At 39.2% G+C, this 18,499-nt stretch overlaps 1 protein-coding gene across 3 annotated transcripts in view; it reads left to right on the top strand.

Moving 5' to 3' along the window:
• Positions 1-18,499, top strand: part of adgrb2 (adhesion G protein-coupled receptor B2) — a 315,878-nt gene that overhangs the window by 277,413 nt on the left and 19,966 nt on the right. For 2 of the 3 annotated variants that reach the window (XM_015056969.1, XM_015056967.1), the window contains 9 exons: positions 501-572; positions 3,254-3,346; positions 4,513-4,746; positions 7,528-7,567; positions 7,961-7,975; positions 11,378-11,550; positions 11,709-12,416; positions 15,178-15,213; positions 17,954-18,067. In XM_015056969.1, the coding sequence (XP_014912455.1) occupies positions 501-572; positions 3,254-3,346; positions 4,513-4,746; positions 7,528-7,567; positions 7,961-7,975; positions 11,378-11,550; positions 11,709-12,416; positions 15,178-15,213; positions 17,954-18,067 (1,485 nt within the window). The remainder of the gene's footprint in view (positions 1-500; positions 573-3,253; positions 3,347-4,512; positions 4,747-7,527; positions 7,568-7,960; positions 7,976-11,377; positions 11,551-11,708; positions 12,417-15,177; positions 15,214-17,953; positions 18,068-18,499) is intronic. The other variant, XM_015056968.1, reaches the window with a different exon arrangement.

Below are 18,499 nucleotides of genomic sequence, written 5' to 3'. Positions count from 1 at the left end.
TTTTTTACCAAGTCTCTGGCAGGTTTTAGAAAAGCATCAGTGGCATGAAATTAAAGTTTTTTAAATAAATCCTGAAAAGAACATCAGGAACTTAAGGAGATGAAGCTTGAAAACTCATAATTTGTTAAAAACTGGTCAAATATGCCAAAAATATATATAAGATATAAGATTATATGAATATTTACATTAAAAACTTTGGATTGTCTCACGAGGTCTCCTAGGTAAAATGAAAAGATTAAGAAATTCCTACAGTAAGGAATATTTGCATAAGTTTGTGAGTACGCCGGCAATTGTATTTATGCTTTACTGTAAATGAACCTCGTTGATGTGCTCATACCCCAGGAACAAAAGATGCATCTTTTGAGGCATGTTGCCTGTGATGCCAGTCAGTCTGAAGGCTGCTGTGTTTTATGATATATTAATAGCCAAAAATATAAATGACTAAAAATTAGTGAGCTATGGATAAAAACTAAAATACATTTTGTGTTTTTCTCCTTCAGGTCCTCTTCGCCGTTTTTGACTCTGTCCAAGGCTTTGTCATCATCACTGTCCATTGTGCTATGCGCCGAGAGGTGAGTTTGACTTCTTGTGTCGGCTGATGAAGCCCCGTGTTGTGATTTTGTTCCATATTAATACTGCTTCGTGAGATATAATGGGCCGTTTCATTCCGATTCTACATCCTTTCTTTGGTCAGTCTTAGTCTGTGACACAACTTGAGCAAATCAGTTGAGGGTGCAGGGCATGGTTATTATGGGTTCATGCCTTGTGTTGCTGCACCTTCTTCTCATAATGCAGCATGATAGCGAACTATTGTCTGACTGATCCAGGTATGCTTTAAAGAGCTTACGAGATGCTGTACAGAATAAGACGATAAGTCCCCAACTAACAGCCCTCGGTGATTTTTTTTTTTTAGCCAGAGGCTTTGCTCTGCCCCCAAGGATCCTGCATGCTCTACTCATTATGCACATGCAAGTTTCCGTGCCCTTAAGACGGACGTAAATACTCAGACACACACACCAGTTGCAATTAATGGCTGTACTATGTACTTTTTAATACATTTTGGTATGTAATCTGTTGCTGACGCTAGCACACGCAACAGTAGCAGCTGAGTAAGGTAAACGCACAGGTTCGTCATTCCCTGCAAGAGATCGTGAGTGAACCTGATGCACTGCATGACATACGTGAATATTCAAATGCTCCAAGCGCTTAACTGCATTTAGTCAATATCACAAAAGCGGCAGGAATCGGTGTACTGTAATTCCAGGAATTATTTATTGTAATAATGTATGAAAATCCTCCCAGCATGAGACCGAGTGCAAATCCTTCTATAAGTGGTGCATCAGAGGAGCGGAGAGGGGAGAAAGAGAATGATAGAGGCTAATTAGGAAGTATTACGTGGAAAAATATTGTACAAGACACCGTAAACTGTGATTAAACATTTAATGTCTATATAAAGTATGCACCTCTCTTTGGTTGCTTTTCAGTTCTCACTTTATTTTGTTTAAAAAAATGGTCAAGGATCAAAACCAATGAGAGATGTGAAAGGAAGTTGCTGTAAATTAACTTGCAAAGGTATTCCTTCCCCAAACAGACCATGTCAATCGTCTGCATTTTGGTTTGCAAAAATGTGAATCGCTCTTTTTTTGTAAGTTAATCATCGATGAAGAAGAAGGTGTATTTAAAAAAAAAAACCTGGAGCTGATGGCACGGTTCACACAGTAAGGTATGGGGCCAATATAAAGATCACGTAACACTCCAGGTGAATTTGGTGAAGGCAAAAATTTGGAGTACGGCAAACCTTCAATCCTGCCAAGATATGTCTGTTCACCTTAACCGGCAGGAAGGGAAAGAGAGCATAATTGTGAGAGTCGGCCAAAAAGCCCACGGTAGGAGCATGAGAGATCCACAGCTAAGGTAGGTAGAACAGCAGGGACAGCTAATCTAAAACTGGAATGTGCTGCAGTTCATTACCGACACATACACACACATTATCCCGCGGTGCACCAACAGAGAGCAGGCAACAGATGCCACAGAGGATGAGCGTGATCATAAATAGAAGCGACAGACAAAAGGAAACAATGGAGCAAAAATGTTTGGCCATGCAGTATTAATCAGATGGGGATGCAATCCATTCCATTTGTAGTGGCACCAATATGCACAAACACGCGGCAATGTGGAGCGGCTCTATGAGAACGAACCTCCTGGATCACTTCTTCCCTCGAGGCTGTCTCGTTTCCACTCCCGAAAAGCTGGGATTTGACATCGTCAGCTTCAGGAAATGATGCTACGCCCCGGAAAGTAAGGAGGCCATCTATAAAACACGACCCGGCGCCACGGAAGGGATCTTGGGGGAGTTACTTTTGGGATTCATCTGATTGGAGCGTCTACTGGTGTAACCAAGTGTGTGTGTGTGTAAACATAAAGAAAGACAATATGACACCAGGAAAGCCCAGGGGTCAGGACATCCTTACTGTTCTGTTGGTTTTAATTAGAGCCACAGATCTCACCAGGCTCATATAGACCACGTTGAAGTGCTGCTCTGTGCTGACTGTAGCTCTCCACTATCTGTTTGACAATAAATAGGCTCAGCTTCTAGTGGCAGGATATTACTTTTTTTTTTTTTTCCTTTAATTTTGCCGTGTTAGCATACTTTACCATTTACCTTACACCTGCTGTTGGATTTATAAAGCACAGAGGAAAAGTGTTTTGTGCCACTTCAAACCTTTTCACATTTTGCCACATTACAAAACACAAACTGCAATGTTTTAGAATAAGTGTATGTCATAGGTGGTGCATTATTCTGAATTGCAAGGGATATTATTCATAGGCTTTAAATTATTTTACAGCAAAAAATACAAGAAGTGTGCTATGCATTGGCTGAATACGTTTTATGTTTTAGATTAAATGTAATTTCTACTCCACATCACATTGATGCCTTACTTTGTGTTGGTCTATCACATACGCACAAAGTACATTGAAACTTGTGGTTGTTGTGTGACCACTTTCAAAGGGGCATGAGTATTTTTACTCAAAACGTCATGGGACAAACGTCTTCACAACAGCTTCCTTGAGTCCCGTCTTTTAGCAAACAAATCAAAGTGCCTGCACTAAACTTCTTCCCTTTGCATCATCTCCTCCTCCTCCTCCCTCACCATTCCTTTCCCCTCCCTCTTTTCCTGTCTGTTTCCTCTTTCTCTCCGGCATCTCCTACTCGCTCCTCCCTGCTGTCCCCCCAACCTCCACCAACCCGTAGGTGCAAGACGCTGTGCGTTGTCGAATGGGGGGATGTAAAGACGACAGCGAAAACTCCCCTGACTCCTGCAAGAACGGACAGGTGCAGATCATGGTGAATAGCATTCCATTTCATCCCACACTGCTGTTCATGCACCTCAGAGTATCGGGCTGCACTTCTTGCAAGCTTCAAACGCAATTTTAAGAAGCATGACTGCTAATAGAGAGATCATATTCATCCCTCGCTTCTGTTCCTCTGTAACCATGTTTACCTCTATAGGAATAATTTGATATCTATCCGCTTTGTGTTTTTATTAATCTTCCAAATATTTTGCTTTCAAACATAAAGCTTTCCAAAACAGAAGACAAATCCATGCCTCTTTTTGACCACTTCTAAAATAAAAACTCGCCATCATATTCTGCAAATCAATGCTTTTATTGCCATCACGTTTTTTTTTTTTTTGTTTTTTTTTTTCTGTTGGTGAAAAGCTAAAAACCAATTACTTACACTCCTGTAATTACGTACTTTCAGACCACACAGCTTAGCACTTTTTTGACTTTTAACCTTTGCTTTCTTTACCGAATGAGAACAGAGCTCCAGTAAGGTTGTTGTATGTGTTCCAAATGTGCTTAATAATGTGATAAATCACCAAGAGTTGAGTGCCTTGCCAATGTCAGGACGGTCACACGGCACCTCGGAACAGCTTTCCCCTCAGTTTTCCTTCCCTGCGCCCTCAGAGCCGTTTTGTCTTCAGCCTCTGTTTTCAAATAAAGTATTTTCTGTAGATAAAATGCATTTAAATAAATACTCACACACAGCTTAATGATGAATCATAGAAAGGGCAATAAATATATTTACTCGTTTGACGACGGCACGTATAGGTAGGACTTTGTGCAGCCTTTTTAAATTACCCGCTCACACAACTGCTTTGCGAGAGACACATTACCCTTGGCGACATTTATTGTGATAGATAATTTATTGAGGCCAGCGCAAGTTGTGTGAGCATCAAAGTTACAGGGAGCGCTCGCGCAGGTGCCCTTGCTACAGCGGAGCGAGTCTTATTCGTACGTAAAACCTCTGACATTTGGAGTCGCTGTAAAGACGTTAACCTGTAGCTAAAAGTTCTTGTAAAAGTAAAACGAACGGCATCATTTGCATAGGTGAACTTTGATAGACGCTCAGCAGAACGGGCCGAAAATCTTTACGTTTTTCAGCTTAATGTTTTATGTGAAATACTTTCTTTTTTTTTCTTTTTTCCCTCCCCCACTTTTCGTCATCAGAAGGGCTCTTGCGGACAGCAGCACAGCTCTCGTCAGAGCACACCCCTGTGTTTGTCTGGCTGTCACCAGCAGCTGCCGACACCGACGTGCCACCACACAAGCCAGCAAGCCTGTTACCATGATCTGCCTAACAGCAGCCGCAACTGTGTGCTGAACCACGGCCACACACATGAGCACACCCCACTGCTCAACAATACCCACAACCACACCCCCAATCACAGCAGCAGTCGATCAGTACGTCATCCGTAGAAAAGAATCGGAAAGCAAAGTTCCTAGTAATTAGGATGTCTTGGGTGTCTAGAGGAAAAAGGTGCAATGTGTAAAATTTAATTTCACCATGAATATAAGCTGACATTAAAGGAATAGTTTAACCTTTGTTTAGCATAATCATGTTTGAAGGTTTGAGGGTAGTACTAATTTAAGTAAGCACACACTAAAGGAAATATCTCGGTACGCTGAACAGTGTTGTAATGGGGTGATACTGAAACAATTAGCAGGGTAGTTTAAATGTAGGGTTGTGACACTTCATAGTAATTTAATGGATGTTTAAAAAAAAAAGCTAAACGTTCTTCACTAATTTACCTCTGATAGCAGAAAAGAGCTAGTTAAAATTGTTTCAAAAAGATGTTCTGATATGTTACGCTAAGCTATAAAACAACAAAAATAAGCACAAAAGGCATTTAATCTTTTTTTTTACTTTTAGCTACATCCTAACATGCTTTAGTCAAAGATTTTTAATCTTTGAAATGTCAGTTCCCGTTCGACCTCTGTGTTATGATCGTGACATGGAAACATCTTTCTTTGCCACTTTCTACAATTATGTACCGCAAAGTGCAATTTCATCTTTACCCACTTATGTTTAGATGAAAGTGAACTACTTAATACTCATGTGTTTAAACATTGCTTTAGGTCAGCACAGCCTGTAAGTCTTTAAATATCACCATGATTCATGGAGAAAATCATTCTAAAAAACGCTGACATTTCACTTTAATACATGCGTCTCTGAAAATATGTACAATTAAAACGTGCTGCAAACTATTTTTTTTGCTTATTCCTGTTTGATCAAGTTATGAAGTAAGAACAATTAATTTACCTTAAAGCTGCTTTCTGTGGGGTGATATGACTATTAATTGTAGCAATATCACCCCATTTCCTGACAAAAGACTGAGAATACCGTAGAAAACTGTCACCTCTTGACAGCTTTCTAACCTTGATGACCTTAAGTCGTCAAGGTTACTATGCAACATGCCCCTACCTATTTTGGGTCATTTCTAAAGAGAGTGGAATGAATACTGAGAAGAAATACTCAACAATATGCACCAAAAACAAAAAATTAATAAATAAATAAATAAATATGCTAACTGATATGTAGCGTAAGCTAGGTAAAAGTGCCTTGTTTTTTACACCAGTAAAGCTCCTTGTTGAGCCTGCGTGGCTGTTTATGCATTAGGAGAACTTTTCATTAAAGGTAGTGAAAATTATAAAACAATTGAGTCACTGCATTGAAGATCCAAAATACTCCATCAAGCTTTTCAGTGTTTGGCTACAATTGGATCATTTACCGCAGCATCCAGATATGTTTTGAAGTCAGCAACACCTTCTTTTCTTTTTTTTTTTTTTTGGTCAATTGTTCAACTATTCCTTTGGCCAAATCAGGCTGTAGTTTCATCGATTTCACTTTTATTACATTTTGCACCTTTCTAGTGTGAGTAGGAATAGCTGTGAGTGTGTGTGTTTTGTTAAAAGGCTAAGCTAATAGTTAGAATTTCGTCTCAAGCAAGAATGTTACGCTTACAATAATTTCCTTAAACTACAACTGCTGTCCTTTTTATTAGGTTGAGCCAACATTCATGCCATGTTAAAATAAATATATTTTTCTATTAATTTATGTAAAAAAAAAGAAAAAAAAGAATTGGATATCATTTCTGTATTCATGTTTCAGTCATTTGCAAATGGAGCTGTGGGTTGCTTGCAGACTGAGAGCTTTTTTATGCTACTGGGGTGAGATGGGACACATTTACTCCTCCTCCCTCTCAGTTTCCATCTACACCTTTTGCATTCTCTCTCCCTCTGTGGCATGCCCAAACTGTCTAAAACCTGTAGTTTACTATCCAAATAAAGGCTTTTGTAAGTGAAACCCACAGAGTATAGGAGGAGTGTCTGTGCGGAGAGAAAGGGCCACTAAAGCTGAATTGTAATGAGCTTCACTTTCTAAACTTTACTAAAATGTGAGCGGTGGCTGCTTTGGAAATAACAGCTTTTTTCCCTCCGTTTCTTTACTCTGAGGAGCACCACAGCTCTGAATCAGTCTAGTTAAAGTCTGCCTGGAAATGAATGTCATTTCTCATTACGTCCACAACACTTTCTCTGCATAAACTCTAAACATCAAGTCTGGATTGAACTTACTACTGTCTTATTTCTTCTTTTTTTATTGGTTGGAAGCATCTAAAAAAAGACAGGAAGAATTTGTATTTTTCCAATCTTTTTTTTTTTTTCCTGTCAAGCTGGGAGTCTAAGTTTTTTCTCAGCAGGCACAGCAGATAATAGGTTGGTTAGCTTCCGTGTCAGTTTCTTTTTCCATTCGATGCTGGTGTGGTGACTGATGAATCGTACAGTAACATTACGTATCAAGCAAAACTTCTTCTGGTTTTTCCCTTCTGCTGTTTGTTCCTGGATCCACTGCTGTGGCAGAATTTAGCATCACAGCCTATCCGCTTGCAGCATTGTTTGCTGCAAGCGGATTTTCTATTCTATAATCTGTTTTGTTTTCTTTTTTTGGGGGGGGTGGGTGTTAAAAAGGCTGTAAGCAAGCCCATCATGAAGAAAATAAGAACTGAAATATTTTAATGAATGACCTAAGGCGGCATCTTTTTGTTCTCCATACTAATCTGAGTCGCAAAGCCTCTCCACGGCAACGGATCATATCCTAGCACTAAAGCACTGAGATCCAATCACGCTCATGCTAATATTTCACTCACTCCTGCATTTCTTCTCGTGTTCCTTTCCTTTCCTTAGACGGATTTCGAGAAGGACGTGGACTTGGCTTGTCAGACAGGTGAGTCCTCCCCTCCATCTGCTCTTTCAGCTGCTCTTTTCATCTCCGTCTACCTGAAGCGGGTTTAGCATTGCAGGCGGTTGCGTCCTTAGCTTGCTGATGAAACGGCAGCAGTTGATACGCCACGTCTCCACATGGTTGTGTTCAAATTACTATGCCTTATCAATCACACCGACTCTGCCCAATAAGTGCTCAGCGAGCATATGTTTGGATGGGACTGTGTTTAATTGTGCATGATAATAACACTCCTCGGTGTGCTCAGACCTGTTTCACTCGTTAGCTGACAATGGTCTTGTGTGGCTGTTTGGGTGTGTTACAGATGCACTGCGGTCTGGTGTGTGTTGTGCTTTGATGTATTAACATAGTCACTTTCCCCCCCCGCTACCCTTGCAGAGAGAGGACACCCATGTAAGTTTTGCACCCGACTAACGTCTAACATTGCCTGGTCTGTTCTAGACTTCAAACATTCCTATAGAAGAATCCAGGTTGAACCCTTGTGTTATTTTGGTTTTTTTAATTATACACCGCTTTAAGGTGTTTCATTTTCACACTTAGTAGAAAAAAAGATAAACTCAACACATTACTTCTTAGCCAAACTCTTAAACATTCTCGTTTTTTTTTTTCTTCTAATGATCTATTACATAATGCCAATGCAAGACATTAAATTTAATTATTTTCAGAACATAATTCTAGCAGATGGTAGACTATATAATTCAGAGTACTTTGAGAAATGTTAAAGTTGGATCTTGTTCTAATCAGCAGACACAACATACATAAGACCTGCTGATGGCAGAACTCTTTAATGTGGATGTTTTTATTGAATGACAAATGCATATTAGCGGGGGGGGGGGGGGCTTATGAGTGAGACATAGGAAGTTATTTAAAAGGAAACTATTTTCTTCACCTTGTCAGAATGTATTTGCTGTTCAGTTAGGCTGTGAGAGCAAAACTTTCAGCAGATAACAAGAAGGCTTCTTGTAGTAAAAGTTTCAGTTCCAACATCATTCAGATCTTAGTTGTCAGTGCTGTTTTAAATCCAAGTTTAACTAGTTCAAAATCATAAAACAGTATGTTTTACAGGGATTAGTAGTGTGATTTCCCTTTTACTCTTGCCATAAATAAATGTTACCACTTACTGAAGAGAGGCTAGAGGAACTCCTTAATGTTTTTATGTTGTCTTGTGTTATAGCTTTCCAAAACAAGTTATAATCTATTAAAAGCAGCATCAGTAAAAGTCAAAGGAAAGCATGGCCAAAAATTGCAGCATATCTTTCTTTCAGAACAGTGATTATATGATCTAAGTGAAATGCTAAAAGTCTTAAATCACAGTACTTTATCAACATAGACTGTCATTTGGTTTTACTGAATGTATTATTTTGCTCACAAAATTATGCCACATTACCACAATAAAAGCCTGATTGTGTTTTTATTCCATTAGTGTTCTAAATAAAGGCATTTCATAATGGAATAAAGAGTTAGGAAACTGACACGTAGAACTTCAAGGTAAATGAAAAAGCCACTTACTCTCCCGGCAAAACTGATTTAGAGACAAAAAACCCACATAAACAAAATGCCAGGTTTTTTATATATATATATATATATATATATATATATATATATATATATATATATATATATATATCTCGGAGGTTAAGAATAAAACAAGAAATGATTTTAGCCATAGTTTGTGGGTAAACAGTGTGTTGTTGGGTATTTTTGTGGGTGTGTCTGTGGGGGGGTGGCGTTCCCTTTGGGAGGTGCATCCAGCTGCATGTCACCTGGCTTCAGCCAGAAAGCCAGACAGAGTTGGATTCATGTCACCCGTGTGTTCAGTCAATCCAGTTCCATCTGCATTCATTTGCCCTGACGAAGCATTGTAGGTATGATGAGTTTAATAGATTGTTGTGCATCATTATTTTTATATTATTTCTGGTTGTTGAGGTAGACGTAAAATATTTTTGGATGTTTATTGTAAGTTTGCACAACTTTGCTAATTCATTTGGGACAGTATTTAATTTAGCTATGTTAAACTTAAATCTACATGTTTATAAAAAGACTGTAAAAGTGATGTATTCCTTTTTTTTTGTATTTTAGTTTCACACTTCCTTGGAGTCAGTAAACCTGTGGATAAAAGGTCAACATTCCTCAGAGTCTTGATATAAGGAAGAGTTTAGCTGCACTGTCTAGTTGCATTTCATATGGCGAAGGCAGTATAAACAGGTTTCCCCATTTTTTCGTTTCCAGTGATTTAAAAGCTTAACAAATCACAAACTTTAATCAATGTAGATTATAACGGTCAAGGTTGGAGTGGTGATGCTTTTGTAAGCTGGTGGTATAATGTTAAAATAGTGCTAATACCAAAAAAAAGTTTAACAAATGAATGTAAAGGTTTAATAAATCTCAAAACATTTATTTAGTATATTATCTTGTTCAGGTTTCACTAGTCTAGGCATGTCAAATTTGGAGCCAGCCAATCAAATGAATCATCAGTCCAGATCCTTTAGCTTGGTATTAATAAGTAGCAGACATCTACGTTAGCTTTGTTAGCAGACAAATGGCATTGTCAAATGGCTCAAAATCTTTCAGATTTTTTTGTAACTATCACTATTTGCTTTGTCTACCAAATATACTCCCACACAAGTAATTATAAGTAATGGAGACTTTTTCAATGCTCTTCTAATTGAGTACTGTTGGAGACTGATGAGTTATCCTTATTAGCAAAGGCATCCGTTGTTATTTAACGAAAGTAAAACATGGACTACATAGTGCTTCATTACACAGATTTCACTTTGATGAAAAGACTTGGAAGTTGTTTGTTGGTCTAAAGATGGCTCAATTTATTTTATTTTTTTTCTGAAAGTCTACATTTGTATTTTTTTAGACTGAAACTGTTTGAAGTTATTTTGCAGGTATTTCACGTATTTTTGTAATTATGGTCGTACTTACTTTGCAACAGAACACATGAAAGGGAACTGGATTCTTCTATACTTCCTTCTCTCGGTTTCTTTTTTTGACAAAACTGTAAGACAGATCAGCATGACTGTCTTGATTTATGTTTAATATTTGCTGCTGGACTGATGCTAGTTGTGAATATGACATTTGTGGATGCATGTCTCTACAAAACTTTCCATAGCAAAAACAATGTTTTAACAATGTGTTTTTTTTGTGTTTTTCTTCTAGCAGGTGTTGGTCACCTAAATCTTTACACATTTTTACCCTAAACAAGTGATTTTAAAGTGATATGTGAAGTAGTCGTATCGCCAAAACTCTCTTTCCACTGGAGAGGCCAGTTTTAGGACTCCCAATTTCTGCATGCTGTTTATCCTGTAGGATGATTTCCTTTATTTTAGCAAACATTTTAGAAAGGCTAGATATTTTTCAAGTACCCAAACGTACTTTAAGATGTTTTCAAAACTGTTTGACAATCGTTGAAGCACATCTGATGCTCTAAGCTTATAGCATGCTTACCCACTACTCAGTGAAAAGTGCCAGGAATAAATCTGATCTTGATTGTTTAACTCGGCTCAAAATGTAAAGTGAAACATTCTCTCAGGAACGCAGTTTTACTCACTTGTTTCATTTTTCAAAATTAAACCTACTTCTCTCGTCAGCTGTCCCATTAGACCAGATATATAATTTCCTTTCTATTTAATATTCACTCACTTTCTAATACATTTTCTTTTTCCCAAATTCAACCCTGTACCTACAAACCATTCAGCTCTGCTTGTGCTTTTTGTCTTTAACTTTCTGGCAATCTTCCTGACTTCCTCTGCCCCCCCCCCCCCCCTCCCCCCCTTTTTCTTCCTTCAGTCATTTTCAAAGAGGTCAACACCTGTAACCCAGCCACCATCACTGGAACCCTGTCACGAATCTCCCTGGATGATGAGGATGATCCAAAGCTCGCAGCACATCAGGAAGGGGGAGTAGGGGTCAATTTCAGTTCCCTTCCTGGAAACATCCCGCCTCCAAACCTCATTGTACAGGTACCGGTTTGAATTGGAGGCTTATTTGGTGTTTATTAAATGTTTAACTTCGCTGCTATTTAATACTTTAGGAACATATCGAAATTTTAAAGTAATGATATAGCTTTCAGGAGATAATAATTTACTTTAAATGGAATTTTTTTCCTCCCCCCCATCAGGTTCCAACATTAGGACTTAATGAGCTCAGTGAGACGCCTCTTAAGAAGGAGGTAAACTTGGACCAGCAGAGACAGCAGGGGCAGCCACGCACCACCGCTCCGATCTACTTGTGCACCGAGAGCGGCCTGGGTTGGGCCCGGCCGCCCGCGTCCTCCAACAATTCCCAGGACGGAAGCGCAGGAAGTGGGGGGAGCGGCGGGGGTGGGAGCGGCGGAGGAGGGGAAGGAGACTACATGGTCTTGCCTCGTAGGACGGTCAGTCTCAAACCTCCCGCGCCTTCTTCGCAGGGAGGAGGCCTGGGACTTGGAGGCGAGGACAAGCCCCTCAATATCGCGGTGGAGGATCCTCCCTTCCCCCCTCCTCCCTCTCCACTCACCCTTCACCCGGCAGAGAGCGAGGCCTATCCGGCAGATTTTGTGCCGTCCAGCGTTGGTGACATGAATATCACCATGAACCTAAACCGCTCCTACGGGACTATCAAAACCGTGCCCCATGGGCATGGCCACTTGATGGGCCAAGGTGGGCATGTGCACTCCCACGGAGGACACATGCACTCCCACGCGCATTCACTCCACCTAAAGCCAGGCCAGAGGCCATCAGTCAGACAGATTCTGACAGGGGGAACCACAGTGGAGAGAACCCGCACCCTCCCACGCAACCTAGGCAGCACCAATGCCAACACCAGCCTCTCAGCGGGATCCCTGGAGGTGAGTGAAGGCCTGTGAAAAATGGATGGCAGTAGTTTTAGAAATGGAGATGGCTTAGCTGTTCACAACTTTCAGTTGAGCTGACGTTTGACTGGTATAGATGTAGTGTGCTTCCCTAAGCGATGGCACAGTGAGGGATTGGAGTGGAAGGAAGAACTCTGCAAACACTCTAATTATTCAGTAATATTCAGTCTGAACAAGTGTCTTTAGCAGTGCAAGAAAGTTCAAATGACATTTGCACTGGATATTTCAGTTGCAGAAAGGAATTCAAAGGTTTATCAAGCATATATTTCTTCTAAACTAATACTCTTGAAGAGGATTAATAGATCATATTGCTTACCTTTCAAATTTCAAGTCTGTTGTCTTCAAGCCAATCCATCTAATTGTTAAATAAGGCCGTCTCTAAGACACCTATTGAGTGTTTTTAGTACAATGCACTCCCTACATATTGTCACAATAACACTTTAGTGTTCCCGAGAACAAGTCTGGTCTAACAGATGCTATTATTTTCAGCTCAGTAGTATTTATTGCTGCCAACTGCGACAACGAAATGAGTCATTCTCATATCGACAGACAGCTCCTTATTAGTTTACCATCTCCATGTGAGTGTGATGCTGTTTGTGTGCGACACCCCCTCCTGACCGCACAAGGCGGCACAGCAGATGGACTGAGGCAGGCGGGATCAGAGGAAATACCCTCCTGGCGAAAGTCTTCAGCCAACCCACAGGAACAACACATCCACCGCCATACATGCCGACTTATATAAAAAGCTAAGCACACAGTAAAGCGAACGTATAATCACAAGGTTTATTACAATGACTTGAAAGGTTGATTAAAGACATGGGAACGTCACCCGGGTTGCTGAAAATGTGACGATGCCTCGTTTGGAGCCGACTACAAGTCGTATAAAATCAAAAAAAGATTGCGCTCTCTGAAGGGCTGTGAATGCTTTCATGAAAGCCATAAAAAGGACGAGAACAAGGAGGAATGTTGAAAAACCCGGTAAATCTAAATTGCAGCTATAATTTTGCCCTGATTATGCTCGATTTGAGGATGGATTAAAGAGTGTGCCTCTCAAGATTAAAAACCCAGTTAGGTTTTGCTCTGCAACTTTAGCATTGCAATATGCAATAGAGAAATTACCCAAATCTGCTTTTGGCTTTCATTCTGTTTTTTTATTTATTTATTTTATTATTATTTTTTCTTGACGATTTCAACAGCACACACTAATTAAAGCATACGATCTAAAAAGCATATGATCACAGACTTATTTTTGTTTTTACGGAATGCATATGCAATCAAGTCATAAACTTTGAATTTGCGTGAGTGGGTTTATAGCTGCTTCAGGTGTGTCCACATCAAAACATGCTATATGCAGCTCAGGTATATGCATGTTGCATGCGTGTCATTGTTGCACAAAGGCAACTCAGTCATGGAATTGCTCCGTTCAAGGTAAGAGTCGGCGGGTTTTTATCTGCATCCATTCTACTGAAAGGTGTATCGAGAAGAAAGCGGAGATGGATCTATCTCTTAGGCTCGGGTCTTTCACTTTGTAATTCAAACGTGGGCAGTTCTGGTCTTTTGGATGTTTTTAGGTGCATGCTTGTGCCAACACACCCAGTTGTAGCAGCAAAATTATCTCCATAGATGGTCACCAAATTCTGCATGAACTCGCTGACTACCTATTCAATGAAATCAGATGCTTTCCAGCTAAAAAACAAAAAAAACAACAACTCTAAAACCTGCAAGACAGATGACAAAGATTTCTTGCATCTGTTGTAAATCAAAGAGTGCCATGACATCAGCAGACAATCAAATTGGGAATTGTTAAATGTACAGACTGAGGTGTTGTCTTGCATTCTAAGTACTAAAAGGTAAATTTAGATAGTTGAACTGTATCTATCTCTAAGATTAAATTGCTAAATATAAATATTTTAAGTCAAAGCTGAAACTCTCTATTAAACATGTTTTAGATGTTTCCCCACCAACGCATTGGATTCCAATAGAGGAATTTCCTCCTCAGCCTGTCACCAAGTTCTACATGGCATGTACCTCACAATCAGAGAGTCTTTCAAATCAGTTGTGTTCATGCAGCAATCATATCTGAAACATCCAGGACATCCTTGAAAACTGGAATTGCCCACCTGTGTTCTAAACCCATGCCTGCCATAGCATCAGTTCAGCAGCACTGGCCTTTTGGAGAAATGAACACAGCTTTTAACTAACTGTGGAGAGCTGCCCCTCTCTGTGCCAAAATGCAAATCTGGCAGACGGCGGGAGCCAGACAGGAAGCAAGAGATGGAAGGCAATTCAATGCAATGTGGAGCCCAGATGAGCTGGAAATGTCTGCTACTGTTAATTTGCCAGTTTGTGTGCCACTTGGTAAAGCTTTGAAGGCACTTAGTGAGCTAAGAAGGGTATACATGTGATAAAGAGATGAAACCCATTTCCCATACATTTTTGCAGTTGTTTTAATGACGACCCCTAACAAATTCTTAAGGCTTTTGCTACAGCTATAATTACTCAAATAAAAAAAAAAAGATTCCATTCAACTGACTCCTTATCTCAGTCAGTTGAAATAATTTTTTCCTTGTTTCACATTTGTAAAAAGCCGTATCACGTTGGGCAACCAGTACTAGGCTTTCTCTTTTCGAGCCGTGGCACAGAAGGGTCCACAAAGAGATAGAGATCACGAAAGTTCAACTCAGTCCAGGGTAGTCATTGATGCTGTCTTCTCTCCCCCTGCCCCCTCCTCTTCCAGAGGAAGAGAGTACGGTACTCTGAGCTGGACTTTGAGGTAAGATCTCAAACCTCATCCACTGTCATAAGCCTGTCTCTGCTTTCTTGTGCTTCTGCCAGGACCTAAGTAACACATAGAGGAGCAAAAAGCATTGCTTAACCCCCACCCCCTACCTTTCCACCCTTGTCTCCCTTGCACTTGGAGAAATTAGTTTTTTCCAGAGCTGTCTTACCCAGTATGCTGTTTCTACAACAATGGCCCCAAACTGTTGGTCTGACGTTTTATACGAGAGGAAAAATAAATAAATAAATTTAACAAAATTAGAGTTATGAAACTAATTTAGGAAAATGCGTCATGCCTCCGTGGGGTCCTGGTTGAAGAAACAGCTGATTAGGCTGCTTTATTTGTCTGGACTACCACTAGTGACTCCTGGGTCACAGCTACACTGTTTGACTAAAGTTGAGTTTGCTGGTTATATCTGTGGGTATATGGTGGTTCGGCAGTGTATGTGCTTAAATGTTTTTTTTTTTTGTTTTGTTTTGTTTTTATTTTTTGTAAGAAGGACCTCGCTGTCCTGTGAAACTCCAGTCCCTCTAATGTTCTCCACATACAACTTTTTTTTTTTTTTTTTTTGGTAAATACCACATCTTGCTGTTGTTAAACCTTAACATTCACCTACAACCTCAGAGGAATGCAGCTCCCTCCATACTTATTGGCACATCTGGTTAAAAAAAAAAAAAAAAAAAAAGTGGAGAACACAAAATTTAATTTATGTATGGTTGTAGTAGTCTCCTCTTGATAAGACAGTTTAAAATTTTTATTCTTAAATTTGAAAAATGTTCTATTAATTTGTGCTTACGACTATAAAAGATGGGATCTTTTTTTTTTTTTTTTTTTTTGCCTGAATTTTTTATTTCTGTTTCTGTTTATTGGACCATATAGAGTACAATAATATATCATGATGATCCATTTTCTGTTTCTTAAAAAGGAATCAAGTATCGATATGTATATTATTGATTTATGTATTTATATTTGAAGGAGTTACTTTCTCTACCATACAGTGGGCATAATGGGGTTTTTCCACATATCCTTCTATTTTTTTCCACACCAAAACCACTTGAACTGTTTGTTGCCTAGACTCATCTCACATATCTAAGTTCCAGTTAAAACCTTGGAAATAATAAGATAGAAGGCAAATTACTGACTTCTTTAAAAAACACAGCTAGGATGCTCAAGCATGTTGTCTTAGAGGTTCTTAGGGAGACTAAATGACTCTGAGATACCACTCCTTGCAGCAGCTTGCTAACAAGTTTTGGAGATTGTATCCTGCTTTTGTGGAGAGAGAAAAACCTGGATCTTCAGTCCTATTTATACCTTATGAAAACAAAGTTATGGAATACTATTTAAAAGCTTCTTTTAAAAAAAAAGTAACCATTTTATTGTTACCAATGGTTGAAGATCAGCACGTGCATGTCTTAATCAAATGGCATGTTGTTTAATCGTCCCCATTTTATTAAAAATTGCCCAAACTGAAAGTTGAATTTTTATAAGAAATTTTTGTTTTAGATTTTTTTTTTTTTAACTCAAATCAATTTTTTACACTTCTTTACCATGAAAGCCAGTAAAAGTGGAGGGCATTATATTCTTTTTATGGAGGATATAAGTGATGAAAATTACTCGGCCAATCTTCTGTGGAGCCCAATTGTTTGAGTTCAAAATCGGCTATTTTCCTATTTCTTATTCGTACATTGTGAACGGGGGTGGTATGTTAGATATTTTATACTTTCACCGGATTTCATGTCTTAAATCTTAAACAGCTTAAACTGCCCTCAATGAACAATTCTTGATATATTTTTGCACTAATAGTCAAATATTTACGTTATTTTAAAGAAATAATATGGATACGGTACTAATTTACACATTCACACTTTCTTTGTACTGCATTGTGTGCATTTAAAGATCATATGTCTTATATTTTGCCCGCAGTAGTATCTTCAGTAGAGGTTGTAATTGAACATCAAACAAAACAAAAGAGGACATCATAGGGAGGCTCCGGCAACTTCTGAAATGAGCACTGATGATGGTGGCTGTTCTCTCACGTAACTGTAGCCAGTATTAGTCTTGTGCATAATTGGTTGGTTTGGTGGGTTGTGCAGGCATTTTGCCCCCGTGTCACTTTCAAACTCATAAAAGTGCTTCAATGCTTAGCTACTACCCAGTCAATTCAAGACTACTTATTAACACCCACTGACAAATGCACTGTCAGTGAGTTAGAGTTCTGGATTTATTTGTCTTTGAGACGGACATATTAATGAGACGATTTTGACAGGCGTTTCTGGAGAGGATCAGGCTGAATGTTTGCAGCACTGCATTGCAGTGGAATAAATTCCTGTCTATTTGAGACTTTTAGTGACTCTGACAAAATCTGGAATTAACAGGACCCCCTTTTTAGCTGGCACCAATCTGAATTAATGCCGGTTTTTTGTCAGTCACTCCAACCCGATTTTCGACTTAAAGGACTCTTCTGCAACAATCCCAGTTGCCAAATTCTAAGAGTGCTGAAGTGGATGACAGATGAGCATGAGTCAGCAATCGATAGGTCTGTCAGTGTTCCTCTCTAAATCCCCCTTTTCATGGCTGGCATCGCTGCAGTCCCAATGCCTTCTTCACACGTCCCCCTGCCTGTTCTTACATTAAACCCCTGTCATGCAACCTCCATTCTTTTTCGTTTTCATCCTTTCTTTTATTTGTTCCTATTTGCTTCATTTTTGCTGTCCCTTCCTTTCTTCCCTTCCAGAAAGTGATGCACACTCGCAAAAGACATTCTGAGCTGTACCATGAGCTCAACCACTCGTCCAAGTTCCACACCATAGACAGGTATAACAGGGACCCAGCCATGTCCACATTCAAGGTAAGACTATTGTCCAGAAGCCAGATGGAAACCTAAATGCACCCTCACTGCCAGTTACACGTCATCGCAACTAGGCATGGGTCGGTATGAGATTCTCAGCATGATCACCATGAGTAAAAGCAAATAAGTACAAATGTATTTGACAGCAATAATGTTAGCAGGTTTTCATGGGCAGCCTTGTTTTACTATCTGAGATCATGAAATACATTTAATGTTAGACAAGTATAAGCTGAGCAAAAGTGAGATTTTTTTTTTTTTAATTATGATTACATCTAATTATGTAAAATAAAAAAGTCAGCCTTTTGATGATATCTTTTTTCTTTAGAAAAAGTTCAGTTTATTCATTTTAGTAATTCCATCTAACCTAAAACAAGAGACATTTGGTCTGATTTAATGTCATACAATGAGAGAAAAAAAAATATTTTGCACGTA

The sequence above is a fragment of the Poecilia latipinna genome, unplaced genomic scaffold (genome assembly GCF_001443285.1).
Source record: "Poecilia latipinna isolate Pla-1442-1.1 unplaced genomic scaffold, P_latipinna-1.0 Scaffold1422, whole genome shotgun sequence".
Classification (NCBI taxonomy): domain Eukaryota; kingdom Metazoa; phylum Chordata; class Actinopteri; order Cyprinodontiformes; family Poeciliidae; genus Poecilia; species Poecilia latipinna.
The sequence above is the reverse complement of the archived record's forward strand: the minus strand, read 5'-3'. Positions and strand labels throughout refer to the sequence as shown.